General features: G+C 40.1%; 1 protein-coding gene across 10 annotated transcripts in view; it reads left to right on the top strand.

Annotated features, from left to right (window-relative positions):
• Positions 1-18,806, top strand: part of LOC125457500 (rho guanine nucleotide exchange factor 4) — a 423,581-nt gene that overhangs the window by 329,626 nt on the left and 75,149 nt on the right. For 9 of the 10 annotated variants that reach the window (XM_048541759.2, XM_048541758.2, XM_048541762.2 and 6 more), the window contains one exon: positions 8,786-8,925. In XM_048541759.2, coding sequence (XP_048397716.2) covers positions 8,786-8,925 — 140 coding nt within the window. Of the gene's footprint in view, positions 1-8,785; positions 8,926-15,930; positions 16,203-18,806 lie in introns of those variants that run through there. The other variant, XM_048541764.2, reaches the window with a different exon arrangement.

Genomic DNA, 18,806 nt, shown 5'->3' on the forward strand with positions numbered 1-18,806 from the left:
TCACAGCACCAGGGACCAAGGTTCAATTCCAGCCTTAGGTGACTGTCTGTGTGGAGTTTGCACAATCTTCCTGTATCTGTGTGTGGGTCTCCTCCAGGTGCTCCGGTTTGCTCCCACAGCCCAAAGATATGCAGGCTAGGTGGATTGGTCATGGGAAATGTAGGGTTCCAGGGGTAGAGTAGGGGGATGAGTCAGGATGGGATGCTCTTTGAAGAGTCAGTGTGCACTTGTTGGGCTGAATGGCCTGTTTCCACACTGTAGGGATTCTATGAAATTATCTAATGAACCATTCAGTTGTACTTGAAAGTATCGGTCCTCACCATCTTCTCAAAAATAGTGGCGGACAATAAATGCTGGTATTATCTCAGTTGTGTGCCTATCCTACGATTGAATAAAAAAAAAACGTCCCAACAGGTGGCTAGGACCTCAGAATAGTGAGTTATGTACAGAATAACAATTTGGCAATATCACCTCCCTTTGAAATTTAAAATCTGCAGCTTGTGGAGAAACAAGAAGAAACACCATTTTACATGCGGCTGTTTTGGAATGGGACCTTAAAACATTTATACTTCTGATCTGATGACTTCCAGGAGCCATCCCCTGGACAAATCCTTTCTGAACTTGCTGTGTATCCCTGAGGATTTTGGTTTGTACTTGCCTGGGCTTCTGGTGATTATACTTCTGTATTGTTCTATGTTCTCTTATGGATAATGATGGGACAGTGTAGGGGGTGGGGCTTAGATTAGTTCACAGGTCGGCGCAACATCGAGGGCCGAAGGGCCTGTTCTGCACTGTATTGTTCTATGTTCTATGTTCTATGTCAGATTGGAAAATTCTACAACCCTTCAATTATCCCATTGTCAGCCTGACTGCTGGACAGCATCCCACCCAGATCCCAACCCCTATCCTGACCCTATAACACCTATCCACCTAATCCACCTAACCTGCACATCCTTGGACTGTGGAAGAAACTGAAGCACCTGAAGGAAACCCATGCAGACACAGGGAGAATGTGCAAACTCCACACTGACATCATGCTGTGACATATTTGACCATGTCCAAATACTACCAGTGAGCTTAGCTGACTCTTTAAATTCCAGCCGTATTCTCACTAACTTAGGCCACTTCATAGCAGGCTATTTTAGCTTTTGACTTTAGCATTATGTTGCTTGGTCAAATTTACCAATAACACGGAGTACAGTTGATTGGAGACAACTTTTGATTAACTAACCACAGAACCAAAAATTAATTTGACAGGAAAGGAATACAACTTATTTCCACTTCTATGGTTAATTTCATTCCCTTATGCAAAGCTGATTTTACAGATGCAGACCTCAAAGTGCCAGTAACAATATGCAGGAGTGGCTCTTACTGAATTAAAACAGAAAACCTCACCAGGTCTGGCCTCATGTGGACCAGGTAGCAGAGTTAAAATCCTGTGACAATGTGCCTCTTCTTGAGTGCAAGTGTTTTGCTACGTTACCTCAAAGAATCAACAGTTTATCTGCTATTCATCCACATGCTGAACTAATAGCCAATACCTAATTATCTCTACATTTTAGATTATTTATCTCTCTGTCACTTTTTTCTATGTATAGTTTACAGAAATTAAAGAATTAGTGATAATGGTAGAATCTTTGTCATCCAAAAAAACCTTTTTTTGCACTTGTCAGACATAGAATGATATTTAGCTGCGATACCACGTGTATATGGACACTGCTTTAACCTAGTGATCTCATTATTAAAAACAAGCTGCTTTGAAAAGATTTCTACTGGGTGTCAATGGTGAAGGGGAGCATTAGGAAAATATCTCTGTGGTAACCAGGGAAACCATGTTGGAAAAAGCAAGAATGCTCCTTTCATTCTGCAGTGCATTCCTGGATACATTATTGTATAAGTAATCTACTGTTAATGATATTTTGCGCGATACCATGTATTCGAAAGGATAAAGTCACTGTACTTATTAGAATAATTCCACTTGTATAACATCTGATCATGTTTCTTGTGCTTCCGTGTCAAGCAGATAAAGATGAGCCAATGTGTAGTGGTAAACTGATATTTTCTAAATGGGCTACGCTGTGATCTTCATTATCTGTGGCCGAATACCTTTGTGATAATGTGCTTAATGAAACTGGATACAGAAAATAAAAGTTGAGCTGATCACTATTTTCAGAAATATGTTGTAAACTATGCTTATTCATTTGTGAAAATAATTTCAAAAGCCTATCATGTGCTGGAAGCTATAATGCTTCCAACTGGTTTATGACGGGTACCGATTATAAATGTGTTCCAGCTTTGCTTTGATGGGTTATAACATTAGCTGACTCCTAATGTTCCACTGTCATTAATTATATGATGTTTTTCATTGGAGTTGTAGCTTCTGTGCTAGTTGTACCTGTTCTTTCAGCCTATTTTTTTTAGAACAGGTAAACATATTGGTCAGTGGAGCTAAACACAGAGGAAGTAAGTCTATTTTGCAATGAGTGTAAGGAGGAATTGTAACTGTTTTAAGATTAAAAAAAACTTATTTTATCCCAATGGATGGAAGTCTCAATCCTGTACTTCCCTCCTTTCCAACAGCCAACTCTTTCTGCCTGTAGCGTTTATCAACCTTGCTTTCAATTAATCAACTTGAGCTCAAAAAGGACATCAACACATCCATGTACAACTGACACAAAACCCAAGAAATATGCTCTTGTACTTTTAAAGCATCATACAGTCGATCCTTGCAAACATATTTAAAAATGTTTTAAATGTATTCATTCACCTGTTGTCAACATCACTGGCATGATCAGTATTTATTGCACATCCCGAGCCACCCTACTGAAAGTTGTGTTGAACTGCCTTCTTGAATTACGCAGTTGACTTGGTAAACACAATTGCACATTAATGTTCAGGTGACAGGTCAGGATTTCAACAACCATGAGGGAGCAGTTTTTTCAAGTCAGAGGGGAGTTTGACGTCGGTTGTGTTCCCAAGTACTTGGTTGCTTTCTGGGTGCTAAAGACCATGGTTTGCCATCAAAGGAGCCTTGGCAAATTGTTGCAGAGTCATGGAGATGGTACACAGTGCTGCCACTGCCCTAGTGTTGGAGGGAGTGAATGTTCAAGATGGCACAAAGAAGCAAACTGCTTTATTCTTCATAATGTTAAGCTTCTCAAGTTGAACTTGTTGGAGCTGCACTCAGCCATCCAGACAGGGAATTTTTTTGCTCCTAATCTTGAATTGTGCTTTGTATTTAATGGAAAAGTTTTGCAGAGTCAGGAATTGAGGGGCCAACCTCTAATTATGTAATTTCTGACTTGTTTTTGTGTCCACAGCATTATAAGGCTGAGCCAGTTAGGTTAGGGCAGATGTATGTTCACAAAGTGGATAGCGTGGAATTCACCATCAGTACTGCCAGTAGATGTAGGGAAGAATTGGTTCAATTCTCTCTTGTTTGAGATGGTCATAGACTAACCCTTGTGTAAATGCTAATTCCCATTTATCAGGCCAAATTTGATTGTTGTCATGGTCTTGCTGCTTTTTAGCATGGTCTATTTCATTTATTTGACTAGTTGCAAATGGCACTGAATATTGTGCAGTCATCAGCCCAAACATGCCCATTTCTGGCCTTTTGACGGTCATTGATGAAGCAGCTGGAGATGGTAGGCTTAAGACACTGCACTGAAGATCTCCTGCAGAAGTCCTGGAATTGAGAAGATTGGCCTCCAAGAGCCAATCATCTTCCTTTGTGCTAGGCAAGACTTCAACCATTAGTTTTTCCTCATTTAATTTTGCTTGGGGTCGATAATACCACATTTGGTCAAATGCTGCCTTGATTTTTAAGAGCATTTACTCAATTTGTTACTGCCCTTTAGCACTATTGTCCATATCTAGACCATATTTAGAACGTAAGAAGGATTTGAACCAAGTGATCTTGGTAAAACTCAAACTTAGCATCTGTGAACAAGTTACTGAGTAGTGATAGTCATTGATAGCATTGTCAGCTATACCTTACATCATTTTGCAGAGTATTGAAATAATCAGTCCCTTACCTTAACATTTTTCTTGACTCGTTGGACAGCTTAAAATATCCAGCCAGGCATTCTGAATATATGTGGTTCAGGAATATCCATTGCTCAGTGTTGATCCAGATTTCATAACCCCAAATGAGTAACTTCAAAACTTATTTTCAATAAATAAATTGGCTAAACAATATTGTTCATGATCACGCAATTTATGCATATTAAGACACTCTTGAAATTTACTTCACCATGTAAATATGTACTGGAAAATACACACATACCTTACTGTAGCCTCAGTAACTAAATATTTGTACTGAGTTTCATCGGAGGCCATTAATTTGAAGTTTGACATGAAGCCACAAGAGGTTGGTGGTAAAAATATGCAACCTAAATATGAATCCCAAGTGAAACAATGAGGGGTAGAAAATACCTAATTCTGTGCTTATTCTTGAAATTTCAAAGCTTACCCTTAATTGTAAATAGGACATCTTCCACCAAGGGATTTAAAAGCTGTGCTCTCAGAGCTAAAACACTGTTTAAATATATAATGGCTAGTTGGAGAGTATTAGTTTCAGTAGATTGGATTAACAGTGGGTAATCTCTTTAATAGATTAACTCTCTGGGATGCATGAACATGAGGTTCATGAGATCACTCAGAGGAGGGTTACCAAGTGAGAATTATATCCTAAGTAAGAATGAGAACCTGTATAATTACTCATTCTGAATGGCATATATCGTCTGACCTTTCAGTCCTATTTTTCCTGCATATATCCAATCCATGCCCAACAGAAAGTACTCTTCCAAAAGTCTGCAAGTGGCAGCAGCACAGCTCTGAAAGTCACCTTCGCATTGTACACAGAACTCTTGGTAGTTGCCTTGACCATATCAAACCCCAGAGACTGCATGAAGCCATCCTTGACAATGTTGTGAAAGATCGGTCTCTTTAAGAACATTCTCAAGAGGTAATGGAGAGAACAGGTGCTGTTTAGAGCACATATTTTAGAGATTAGTTGTGGCGTTCTTCGGGTGCAGCGATAGTGTACCTACCTCTGGGCTGGAAGACATGAGTTCGTACCCCACCTGCTGCAGGGTGTGTCACATGATTTTGGACAGGTCAATTAAAAATATCTAGAATGGCTTTTCTCCACTAAGGGTTGATGGATAGGACTGGAGTTTTTACAGAACTAAGAAATTCTAATAGACACTTGTGGATGACAGACTATTCCTGCTTCCTCTCTCATGAAACAGAGGAGCCATAGTTCAACAAGTCTGAAGTCAATAGTCGGAGAATAGGCATGACTCCAATTTTCCCTTGACAGTCTTGCTTTGTGACAAAATTAATTAATGTACCTTCTGAAATAAATTTTTTAGCCATACACCATTATCTCTCAAGTCAAGAGACAATGGGTCACATGAAACATGCCAGACTGGAAACATTACTCCCGTGGCTTAGAGTTTCTACTTGCTTCGCACATTGTCAGCTGAGTAAAGCTCTGGACAGTGACTTATTGGGACCGATTGCTCAGTAAAACCAAAAATCTGCTACTTTTTTCGATTGTTAGAAAGAAAGACTTGTATTTATATACACTTGTTTTCCAACAGGAGATGGCAAGAACTGCAGCTGCTGGGGTCAGTGTCAAAAGAATGTGGAGCTGGAGAAGCACAGCAGGTCAGGCAACATCAAGGAGCAGGAGAGTTGATGTTTGATGAAGGGTCCAGACCCAAAATGTCAACTTTCCTGCTCCTTTGATGCTGCATGACCTGCTGTGTTCCTCCAGCTCCACCCTATATTGATGTTTCCCATCAGGATGCTCCAAAACACTTTGTAACCAATGAAGCACTTCTGAGGAGTACTCACAGTTATAATGTAGAAGATATTGTAGCAACTTTGCATATACAAGCCATTGTGTGATAAAAGACCAGATAGCTTGCTTCTTTGGTATTGACTGAGGGATAAATATGGATCAGAAAGTGAGGAATAAGTCTCTGTTGTTCTTCCGAGTCATGATCCAGGTGTTCTTACAATCCCCTGCAAGAGTCTCAGTTTAATGTTTTGTCAAAATGGTACCATTCTGACAGGGCAGCTCTCTTATAGTAGTGTCCTGGAATATAAAGCTAGACTTTTGTGCAAGTATCTCAAACTGACTCAGAAACAAGAATGGTAGCAAATGAGCCATTGCTAACATAGAAATTGAAATATGGAGAAGAAAGGTTTTGATGACAGTCCTTCACCAAAGCCATAATTCTTTTCAATGCAACTCCCATTTGTAACATATTCTATTCTTGTTCTTGTTTTGCTGGCAGTGGTCTCCATAGAGACCTGCATGTGTTTGACAAAATGAATCCAAGAAGTCAAAGAATGTAATTACTTGACTATCTTTGGATGGATGCCACACTGCAGAGACCTTATTAAGAAGACACTGCTGTTGAAGTATGAAGTGAAGCATCAATAAAATTGTATTGGTTAATTGTCAAGCCCTGGATGGTTTATTTTACATGTTATAATGCACCCAAAATAGTTTTGTGCAGAAGAAGTGAGGGTGAAATTACAAAAAAAAACCTTTTCCGCTCAGTGAGCAGTTTGGGTATGGAATGCACAGCCAGGAAATGCAATTGAGGCACTTTAAGTGTTGGCATTCGAGAGGGTATTGTAACATTATTGGAGAAAAATAATGTATGAGAGAATGGCACCGGGTAACTTTGCTCATGTAACAAGCTGGTGCAGGCAGTGAATATTTGTTGAGAGTTAAAAGTTAGATTCAATGCTAATGGTTGTCAAATTTAAAAAAAGGTCTAATTTGGAGCGATGTGTTACCTAAAGCACGAGTAAAATGTAGAGCCGCAGCTTCACCTGCACTGAGAGTACACTTAAAAGTAAATGATAATCTCATCACGTGTTTGTGGGGAATAAACTGTGGAAAGTTCAATTACAAAATAAGATACTTCACCTACAGGAGACTGATGGGCCAATTTCCACTGCCAATGTGAGCGATGCATCCTGGCTGCCTGGAAATTGGTTCAAAGCAAGAGATTGGGCATTGTGCCAAACCTGGGATTCACGAGGAAACCCTCATACGATCTTCCAGAGACTGAAATTCCTCCTGTTTCTCAGATCCTGACTCCCACTGATAGTGAATTCTTCATTCAAGGCAAGGTGCAGGAGTAAGAGGATTAGAGGATCTCTGCTACTGGCATCCTATACGTTTCGTAATTTGCTATGTTTGAGGCAATGGAAGGCTGAGACAGAATCAGAGAAGTATCATGGCACAGATGGATGCCATTCAGTCTTTTATGCCTGCACTAGCTTGTTAAATGTGGAAGGTTACCTGGTGCCAATCTCTCATACTCTTGTGCGTTATGTTTCTCTAAATAAAGATACAATTCCCTCTTGGTTGCCTCAGTTGAAACTGCCTGCACCACATTTCCAGAGAGTGCATTCCATTCCCAAAGTACTCACCAAGCGAAAAGGATTTTTTTGTCATTTCAGAGATAGTAGGAACTGCAGATGCTGGAGAATCTGAGATAACAAGGTGTGGAGCTGGATGAACGCAGCAGGCCAAGCAGCATCAGAGGAGCAGGAAGGCTGATGTTTTGGGCCTAGACCTGAGTCTGAAGTTTCTGAAGAAGGGTCTAGGCACGAAATGTCAGCCTTCCTGCTCCTCTGATGCTGTTTGGCCTGCTGTGTTCATCCAGCTGTACTCCCTGTTATCTCTTTTTGTCATTTCACCTTTGTTTCTTCTGCTCAGTGCTTTGCACCTATGCCCTCTTCTTATTCCTGTTGATTTAAATGTTTTTCTCATTTTTGTCATCAATTTTTCAATCTTTGATCATGTCTTGTAATTAGTCCTTATGGTCACATATTTAGGAGTTGGGTTGTGAGAAGCCGACAGAATGTTCATCCCTGGTATCTATTCTGCCATCAGGGTGCGCTGTGGGCGGGGGTCTCCAGATATAACACCAAGTGACATTTTGAAGGAGGTGGCCATTTGAATGGCCATCTCAGGGGGTCCTGTCTAATCAATGCCAGTGAGTTGGCTCCGAGGCATAAGGGTCAGTAGGAAGCCTACTATTACTGAAAGGTCACGTGTTGCTGATGTATGTAGGTAGTTTCAAGGGTTCCACTATGCCCAGTCACTGAGGGAAGTAAGAATGGTCAAAAAGATTGATATCATTGGACAGAAAGGACAGTAATGGGCAGTGTTTAGTAGCATGGCACATTCAGCATTGCAAGAAACCTCCTGGTCCAATTAATACCTAACAAGCTGCTGGGAGGTTCTCACCATTTCATCTTCTAAAGATATCCTGGTTTGATAGACCTTCCTTATTCTGGCTGAAAAATCTAGCTACTGTCTGGAGAATGTCCTTAATTAAGCTGCATGCAGGGTTACCAGTTCTGCTTTCACACCTCCTCCTGAAATATCACATGAAGGGAGAATATGTCATGAGGTTTTCTGCCTCATTTTCAGGAATCCTCGAGACTCACCTCTAGGGCCGTTTGTAAAATTGGCCCATCAAGCGTCTTACAAAACGCCAGGGAAATAGTGACAAAAATGTCACGTGCAGAGCCACAAGAATGCAATTGTCTAAATATGGTTTTCTCAAAATCTTTTGCATATCAGCCCTCTGCAAGATCTATAATCTTCTGGCTCTGACCTATTGTGCATTCCTCAAATGCCTTGGGATTTTCTACATTTACATCATTAAAAATAGTTCGTAAATATGTGAGTAATTTATTGATTTCAAGAATATAGATTGTCTTGTTTTTATTCACACTGCAGTCATTAATGATGGTGCACCAGATAAGACTGCTTTTGCTGATGAAGCTGGAAGTGAGGAGGATTTGTATGAGGACTATCGGAGTGGAAATCATCGGTATGGACACCAAGGAGGAGGGGGAGAACAGCTGGCCATCAATGAGGTATGAATTGTTATGGATCCAATTAAAATATTGTACATAATTGGCATGATTATCTCAGAAGAATTGATTTTCCCAGGGCAGAAATGGCTAGCACGAGGGGTCATAGTTTTAAGCTGGTTGGAGGAACATATAGAGGGGATGTCAGAGGCAGGTTCTTTACGCAGAGAGTTGTGAGAGCATGGAATGCGTTGCCAGCAGCAGTTGTGGAAGCAAGGTCATTGGGGTCATTTAAGAGACTGCTGGACATGTATATGGTCACAGAAATTTGAGGGTGCATACATGAGGATCAATGGTCGGCACAACATTGTGGGCTGAAGGGCCTGTTCTGTGCTGTACTGTTCTATGTTCTATGTTCTATGTTCTAACTCAACAAATTTGAAATATTACTCAGCCTCTTCGTTTATGCCCCGATATAGATTGTAGATAGTTGATGTCCCAGCAATGAAACTGGAATATAAGGATCCAGAAATTATTCTGCAGCTGTATAAAACCATGGTTAGACCCTGTTGGACTATTGTGAGCAGATCTGGGCACCATATCTTAAGAAGGACATATTCAACTTGGAGGGAGTACTGTGTAGGTTTACAAGAATGATGCCTGGATTTCAGGCGTTAAGTTATGAGGAGAGATTATACAAATTAGGCCTTGTTTTCCCTAGAATTTAGAAGGTTACAGGCTTTGAGTTATTAACAGGAAAAGACCGCTATTGGCAGTGTTGGTGATGCTAGAACTTGGGGACAGAATCTAAAATCATGGGGTCAGACCATTCAGGAGAGATGTTAGGAAACTGTTCTATGGACAAAGGGTGGTAGAGGTTTGGCGCTCTTCATAAATAGTAGTTAATGCTAAATCAGTTGTTAATTTAAAATCTGAGAGAGATCAATTTTTGTTAAGCAAAAGTTGGGACTAAGGGAAGGTATTTGGAGCTACAGATCAACCGTGATCTCATCGTATGGTGAAACAGGCTCAAGGGGCTGAATGGCCTACTATCGTTCCCATGTTAGGCAGTATGGTGGCTCGGTGGTTAGCACTGCTGCCTCACAGCACCAGGAACCTGGGTTTGATTCTACCCTCAAGCGACTGTCTGCATGTCCTCCCTGTGTCTGTGTGGATTTCTCTGATAGTCTAAAGATGTGAAGGTTGGGTGGATTGTCCAGGGATATGTAGACTAGGTGGATTAGCCATGGAAAATGCAGGATTACAAGAATAGGGTAGGGAGGTGCACTGGGTGGGATGGTCTTTGGAGGGTCGGTATGGACTCAAAGGGCCAAGTGACCTACTTCCACACTGACTTGATTATTCTGATCCTAATCTGCTAACTCATCATGTTAATCAACTGACTAATGCATTTTTGTTTTAGAGTAATGTTACAGGTATTAACCATCAGAGCAATTAATACAGTAATGCTTTGCTCACCAAATATTCAGCAGGCTAACTATTTACAAAAGAGGGAAATGCTATCCAGGCCATGTTGACAGACAATAAAACGGTGGCACTAGAAGGGTTAAAAATTGTTATGAAAAATGTTGGATAGACTGTTGACACCTAAAGTTGACACAGCACCAGGACTAGATGAGATGCATTCATGTGTTTTGAAGGAAGTGAGAACGGACATTGCAAGGCTGATGGGTACAGTCTTTCAGTCTTCCCTGGACTTGGGGGAGGTGCCTAAAGACTTGAAAATTGCAAACGTTATGGCTTTGTTCAAAAAAAATTGTAACGATATGCCCAGCATTCATCGAACAGTCAGTTTAACTTCATTGGTGGAGAAGCTTCCAGGATTAATTATTCAGAATAGAATGTGTAATCACATGGAAAAAAGTGGTTGATTGGGAAGAGTCAGTATGGATTTCTCAAGGGGAAATCACATTTAACTAATCTCCAGTAGTTTTTGAACAGATAAAAGAAAAACTTGATGGGGGTAACACTGTTGATGTGTTACATACAGTGTTGTACACCATATTAGTAAGGAACAGCATGGTGGCTCAGTGGTTAGCATTGCTACTTCACGTTGCCAGAGACCTGAGTTCAATTCCAGCCTCAGGTGATGGTCTGTGTGGAGTTTGCACATTCTCCATGTGTCTGAGTGAGTCTCCTCTAGGTATTCTGGTTTCCTCCCACAGTTCAAAGATGTGCAGGTTAGGTGGCTAGGCCATGCTAAATTGCTCATAACGTCCAGAGATGGATTAGCCATGGGAAATGCAGGTTTAGGATAGGATAGGGGATGGGTCTGGGTGAGATCTTCTTCGGAGAGCTATTGTGGACTCAATGGGCCGAATAACCTATCCCCACACTGTAGGGAAGCTATGAAAGTATGAGATCATATTCAGCCATGATTTGAATGGCGGAGTGGATTTGATGGGCTGAATGGCCTTATTTCCACTCCTATGTCTTATGGTCTTATGGAATAAAAGGGACAGTAAGAATGTGCTTCCAAAGTTGACCAAATGATGGGAACAGCATTGTGGGTCAACCCATAGCACGTGGACTGCAGAGGTTCATTAAGGCCGCTCACCACCACTTTCTCAAGGGCAATCAGGGATGGGCAATAAATGCTGGCCAGCCAATGACAGTCACAGCCCATTAAGGTTTCAGAAAAAAAGAACAATCATTTGATATTTTTCAGTGCTATTGAAATGATTCTGTCCCAGTTAAGGACAAAATCATCATTGCCTAGCCTTTACCTTGACTGCTGCTCAAACAAGTTAAGTGAATCTAGAAAATACTAGTGGGCTAGGGTTGGGTTACATGTTTAAAGTTCTGTTAAAGATTGCACAGTTAATTTTTATGTAAAGGAGTATAATTGTAATGAGGCTCAGCCCCTTTGTGTCCCAAATGTTATCTTAATCACTGTTAGTTTCCAAGTAAGGTCAGCACTCTTTAAGTCTGAAGAAGTTCATGGATATATTTAATCAACCTGTTCAGACATGTTATACAAACTTCTGGAGTAGATGGCACTTGAACCTGGACCTCCAGGCTCAGCTGTTTGATAGTATTGGCACACCACAAGAGTCTTTAAGAACGTTTATCCAACTTTCATTTCCCATGTAATGAACTGGGTGTCATGGATTCTAGAGAAGCCAAGCTTCAAGAACTCTTGGTGGTCAGTTTTCCCTAAGATGTGAGTCTGAGATTTAAAACTATAATGTGCTTGGGCTAAGTTGTAAAAATTCCAGTTGACTGTATCAGTGTAAACCAATCTATCAATACTATGCTGTGATGTTCTTTCTGACAATTGGCAGAAACAAGCATTATTTAGTTACTTTGTGTGTGTGTGTGTGTGTGTGTGTGTCTTATTGAGGATTCTCTCATTACTGTTAAGAAAGACAAATCCTTACTTGCAGAGTCCTGTGGTCAGACCATGAGTTTTATTTATCTTTTTAAAAGATATAAACCTTTTTCTTCAAGTTTCATTGACAAATATCCTTTTGGCTTTATAACCGTACATTACAACTGGATTTCTTTGCGTGTATTCATAGCGTGGATATGCATGAGTGAACCACTGAACATCATTCAATGACTAGCACAAGTCCCAAACTTGGAACAAATGAAATCTAGATTTAAATAGATGCATTGAGTTGAATGTTTTTGGAGTTCATGATTTATTTCTGCTGCAAAGTAATGCAAAAATTGTATCAGTGATCAGAAAATATTTTTCTGCTACTTGTTTCATGGAATCAGTTGTTTGTGGAATCCCTCTTGTGGGAGCAGGCTGTGGCTGGAGAATGTTTGTCACCATTGAGTATAGTTGGGTCCAACAACAGGCCATTTTATTGGGAATCAAGTACAAGATCCAATGTTGCTGAGGTGGGTGGGGAGGGGTCGGTTTCCTCAGATGGCTAGATGGCTAGTTTGCAATGCACGGTGATGCCAATTATGTGGCCTCAGTTCCCACAGCAGCTGAGGTCACCATGAAGGACTCTCCTTTTCAACCTCTTCCCCTCACCACCAGTTGTCTCTCCCTCTAATGCCTACTTTGCAAACTGCACAATGTTGGACAAATATGGAGACACAATGTAGTGGGAGTAATCCCAAACAGTAATCTCACTGGTTCCCTGACCTTATTAACCATTGAGGCATCCGTTATCTTCACTGCTGCCTTGTGTCTCTGTTAAATGCAATGTTATTCTTGTGTTACATAAATGTAATGGAAATAAATATTGTCGATTCTATTTACTTGAAGGTCTCCATTGGGTTTATTTACACTTAAGTTATACAGTAAAGTTCATCTTTAGACACTCTAACCTTGGATGCCATGGTGCAGACAACCCATGGGCATGTCACAATGTTCAGGTACTTGGCTCATTTGCATGTTGAGCTCTTAAAGGAACATTACTCCAAAACCGATAGCCTGATGTAAAGCAAATCACCTACCCTGTTTGAAGTCAGTGGGTGGAAAATCCTGGGAGTTTAAGGCTGAGTGGATGATCTGATTACTATGTTTACTGTCTGGGCAGTGAAGGTGAAAACTACTTCTCATTTATCTTTCTTCATGATGATAAATGGACCACTGGAATAATTGTGTCCCATTTATGGTTAGTTGTTCTTACTTGTCAGTGACTGATAGCAAGTATGAAATGGTATTGCAGTCCATAAATTTGATATGTGGCAATCTGCAAATGAAGTACACTCACTAATGATTGGGCAACAAAAAAACATTATTCAGTAATAATGTTAATATCTTATGAGCCAGTAGTTTTCACATACCATTTTGATTAAACACAATGCAGACCTCAACTGTATTGCTCAACTCAAACAACTTAAATAACAAAAAAGAATAACTTCCTAAATTAATTTTCTGATATTTCCCCTGGCCCCTGAGCACCTCAAAGCACTTTACCACCAGCAAAATATTTTGTGTCGTGCACTTTTCATTGTTTTGTAGAGAATCACAGCAAATGGTTTGCAAATTGCGCATCCTATTAGCATCAATGAATTAAGTATTGAGGTAATCTATTGTAATGTGATGTTGGTTAAGGAATTGAATAGGTCATTGATTGAACTCCTTTTCCCTCCTTCTGAAAGAACCTCGTGATCTTTTAATTCCACCTGAGAAAGCAGGCAGATCCACAATTTAACATCTCACTCAAGAGACAGCAACTCTTACGGTGCGTCGTCCTTCAGTGTTACATTGATGTGTTAGCTTATACTGTCTTTTCCACTCTCTGGATGTATCTTCAACCCCTGAAATCTGACTGAGAGATAGCTGGTAATTTTGAGTCCAAGAGTTCCAACTGAACTGATTTTAGCCATTTGGGAGCACTACCACAGTTCAATTGTGAAGCAGACTGTCAGGCAAATAAAATAGAACATTGAAATAAAAGCAACATACCGCATCTGATGTAGATATAAAATAAAAACTGCAAGTGCAAGAGGAACTCAGTAGAACTGATAGCATTCGTAGATAGTGAAACAGAGCCAGTGTTTCGTGCCTAATGACTCTATTCTGAATAAGTGTTGTTCAACTTGAAATGTTGACTCTTCTTTCTCTACAAATGCTAGCAGTCCCAATGAGTTTCTCTAACACTCTGTCTACTTATTAATAAAATAGTACAATTGCCATCATAAGAATAAAAAAATAGGAGACATGAAAAATAAATGTCTATACGTTGTCATATTCTATTGCATAAAGTTATGGGTTTTGCTACTCACTGATGATGCTTAGCTGGCAGACTCTCAAATATTAATCTCCCTCTGAATTCATTCTCATGCTGAACAAGTGAGCTGGTCCGAGTATTCACTGCATATATTAAATTGTGTGGTGTTATGTTCTTGTGATGATACTATGGCTTTAAGACGTGAATGTAAGAGGTTATATTTATGAAGAAAGGTTGAGATATCAGTACTGAGTGGTTTGCTCAAATCCAATAAAATAAACAGCTTGTGAGGCTTTTTTTTTTAAACAGTTAGAACAATAGTAGCAGCCTGCATGGGTGGGGTCAAGCTCCCACCGAGCCAGGATTTTTAGTTTTAGCTTTCAGCAGGTGCTGAGGTCTTGAAGCTGGATGTGAAAGTTCTTACACCTCTCTCCGTAACAGCTAAAAGCTGGTTTTCACTTCCTGCTGCTAGGATTGCATGTGAGGCAATCATTTTGGCTGAATTTGCCTTTTGCCAAGAGTGTTCTTATAGGATGTTACTGAATTGGAACAGTTAATTAGTAGTAGTTATACACTATTTTTGTTAAGCATTTTGATAAAGTTACAGTTAAATCAATTCTTTTGTTTTTACTGTCTGTATTTCAACTCTTGTGGAAAAATAAAATGTGTTTTGCTTAAAGTCGAGTAATTTGACCAATAGAATTGCACCTGGAAGGCAACGCCTTACACTTTCCTCTAAAATAAGAAAATATTAGGGGTTGAGCTGTCGTCTTAATGTTTTTTGAGGGATTTTGGTCTGGCCCATAACAGTTCTGAAGGTAATTAAAAGAGGTGCATTTATACATTTATCATGAGTTACACTATAGCTTGGAGGTCAGAATCTACCATCACTTCGAGTTGGCAAGTTGTCCACCTGTTTAAACTCAAAAATTGCAACCTGCAATAATTTTGGGAAAAACATATCTATTTCAGTCTTACTGTTTTGTACAAATGACCTTTATAGCTTTTGAGAAGCATAATCAGGCTTTATTTGCATTGGGAAAAATAACAGAATAAACTCCAGGACCTCCCAGAAGTACGCTTGTGAAAATAAGTTGCACTCATTCAAGAAACTTTGAAAAAGGCAGCCTGGTCCATTACTTACTTGAAACACACTGTAAACACCAAACAATGGGTTAAATCACTAAGAGTTGCTTCTTACTCCATTGCTCAAGCAGCAATGAAAAGATTTTTGTTTTCAGAAAAAGAAATGGGGCATTGAAGCAGTTAACAATATAGTGCAGATATAAATTCTAAAAGTAAAATCGCAATGCATTGCAAACCCCTCCTTAAAACATGAATAGACCTAGAATTTCATTTCAGTGATGCATTAAAACAACGAGAAGTGGCATATCTGATTTAAAGAACAGCTGTTATCAGTATTTGCTTTTGGTACCGCGTTGTAATGAGCACCATTGTTTCTCTAAGCCTTTGTGGGCAGCGCCCAATTCCTGACTCTCAGGGTACCAAGGCAGGAACCATCTATCTCACTAGTGGTGCTGTACCATTTACCAGAATTAGCATTTTACTGAAGGACTGTGTGCCCACGAGCCATTTGTGAGCAAAGCTTTACATCTCAGAGGATAAAGTCTACCTTTGACTTCTGTTGCTGCAAACAGGAGACAGCTCAAGACATTTACAGTAAGTGTGTGCACATGAATTATATAATCTGCTGGCCGTGAAAGATTCAAGCACTGATTGTTTTCCCCCCGATGGCAGTGCTGCATTGTACTGCGTTCTTCGGCAATGTTTGATTGTAGCTACAACCCTGTGAATGGAGAATATTGTTAATCCTCTCATAGCTGCAGTTTCCCATTTTTTAGTTTGCTGACAGTATATTTTCTATAATTTTAAGTAAGAATTGCAATTGTTAAAATTATTTTGAAGTTTTATTCCTTCTACTTTTTGTCTTATTTTTCTGAATTTTGTGTTCTTCCAAATGAGGGGTATTATGGAAGGAGGTAAATTTCAATTTGGGCATTCAGGTATCGAGCTCTCTGAGGCCAGTTACATCGTAGATAGATACCAATTGAAACCTCACTAATCTAATTGCTGGAAACACATCCTAATTCACCCTAAGCCCCATTCATTCATCACCATTATGCTGGTATCAACCCCAAGTTAAGCAACATCTAGATTTTAAAATTTCCATCTATGTTCTCAAGTTGCTCCATTCTTCCCTACCTCCGAAATCCTAACGGGCAGAGGTATCTGACCTGTTATAATTCTGGCATCTTGAGCTTCCTTAATTTAGTAATTCCTTTGTGATAAGTGAGTGTGTTTTCAGCTGCCTTAACCCTTTGCTGAGTAATTCCTTCCTAAATCACTCCACCTTATTTATCCCTTTGAAGAGTCTCCTTTGCCAACCTTCCATAATAATCTTTATGTGGTTTGCTGTTGTATCTTGTTCTATGCCTTTGAACATGTTTATTACATTGATGAAGCTCGATAAATACAAATTATTGCTGGCCAAATTAGGAGGAAAAATGTGCATTTATATAGTGCCTAGCAGGACAATGCAAAACATTTTAGTAGAGAAGTACTTTCGAAGTGTGGTCACTGTTGTAATGTTTGAAACACAGCAGCCAATTTTGGTACGGAAAGATTCCACATGAATTAATTAAATCAATGCCACGATCATTTGCATTACTGGCCCAATTTATTGCCCAATTGTAATTATCCTGAAGAAGATGGTGATGAGCCATCTTCTTTTTAGCTGCTGCATTCTTAGGATAAAAGTGCCTCTGCTGTGCTGATAGAGAGAGAGCTCAAGGTTTTTGACTGAATTGTAATGAAGAAAGGGTAATATATCCCTGGTCCTGATGGTGTGTGACTTGGGGGGGATCCTGCAGATGGTGATGTTTCCATGTGTCTGTTGCCCTTTAAGATAGTGGAGGGAATGTGTTTGGAACTGTATCACATGGTTGGGGAATACCACAGTCACATTGTCCTTATTGTGCAGGCAAGGCAACATCAAGGATTGGTATTTCTGGAAATGACAAACACATGGTCCTTGCAAAGACAATATCTTATCTCCATTCTGAGATAGCCGCTAATGCGTGAACTGGCCTATCATTGTGCTAATATTACACTCAAGTCTAACAGGCCAAATGCACATCCATCGGACATTATAGGCCATAATCATCTGTAGAACTGCACAGCACAGTAATCTTTTCCTCATGGCCTAGTTTATCTCCCATTCCTATTAAGGCAGAAGACTAGTCCTCTGTCACTGAAAGGTGGAGAAAGGAGTACCAGGCATACATCTGGAAAAGCTACTATGCATGACCATTGATATGCTAAATACCTGTACTATTAGGGTACAGACAGAACTGGGCAGCACCAAACCCAATATTTAAGACCAGAGCTCTATAGTTGCAACACGTCCAGTCAAGAATGGCGATAGACAGCCTGGCAACCAACGGAAAGTAGATGCACCATGCATCACATCCTCAGCCAAGAGTGTAGCGCAGCTCAAGGGTGAGAGGCAAGGCTGATTGATCTGCAGTCAAAGTGCCAAGTGACAGATTGCACCCAAACACCTCTTGAAAGCCCACGCTCATTGTCAGTCTTAGTTTCGTTTGCTTTACCCCGCTTGTTATGAGGAAATAATGGCATACAGGGGAAAAAGCTATTGGCCCTGCTCCAGTTGTAGCAGCTCCTGTGCTGAAGCCATTCCAGTTCACCTGTCATAATGTTACCTACCTGACAAAATGGAATATTGTACAGCCGTATAAAGTCTGGCCAATTACAATACTGTCGTGCTTCACTCATTCAGAGTAAAGTGATGGAAGGAGTCTGTATTCAATGGCACCATTAAATATTATCTACTAACTAATCAGCTGCTCGCTGATGCTCAGTTTGGATCTGTCAGGACCACTGGTTGACATGAGATATAAATATTTGAGTACACGTGAGAGGAGCTGAACACAATATCTAACAGCGCTCAACAAATTATTATCAGGAAATGAGGAAGTAAAAAGAAAACAATTTAGTGGCCAGGATCGTACCTGACACAAAGATGACTGTCATTAACGAAGTCATCATAGATACAGTCAATAGATCATTTCCCCACACCCAATCATTTTTCAAAAGCGTTCAGTTCTCATTTGTTAAACCCTTAGTGGAAAATGCACTCAAAGAGTGAGATCAAAGTCTTTCCTTAGCAGTACTTAGATTTCAGTCTTGAGTTTGCAAACATCCACTTATTTTTAGGTATGTCACTTTGGAGTGAACAGGCCAGGC

This window comes from Stegostoma tigrinum, chromosome 14, assembly GCF_030684315.1.
Source record: "Stegostoma tigrinum isolate sSteTig4 chromosome 14, sSteTig4.hap1, whole genome shotgun sequence".
NCBI lineage: Eukaryota > Metazoa > Chordata > Chondrichthyes > Orectolobiformes > Stegostomatidae > Stegostoma > Stegostoma tigrinum.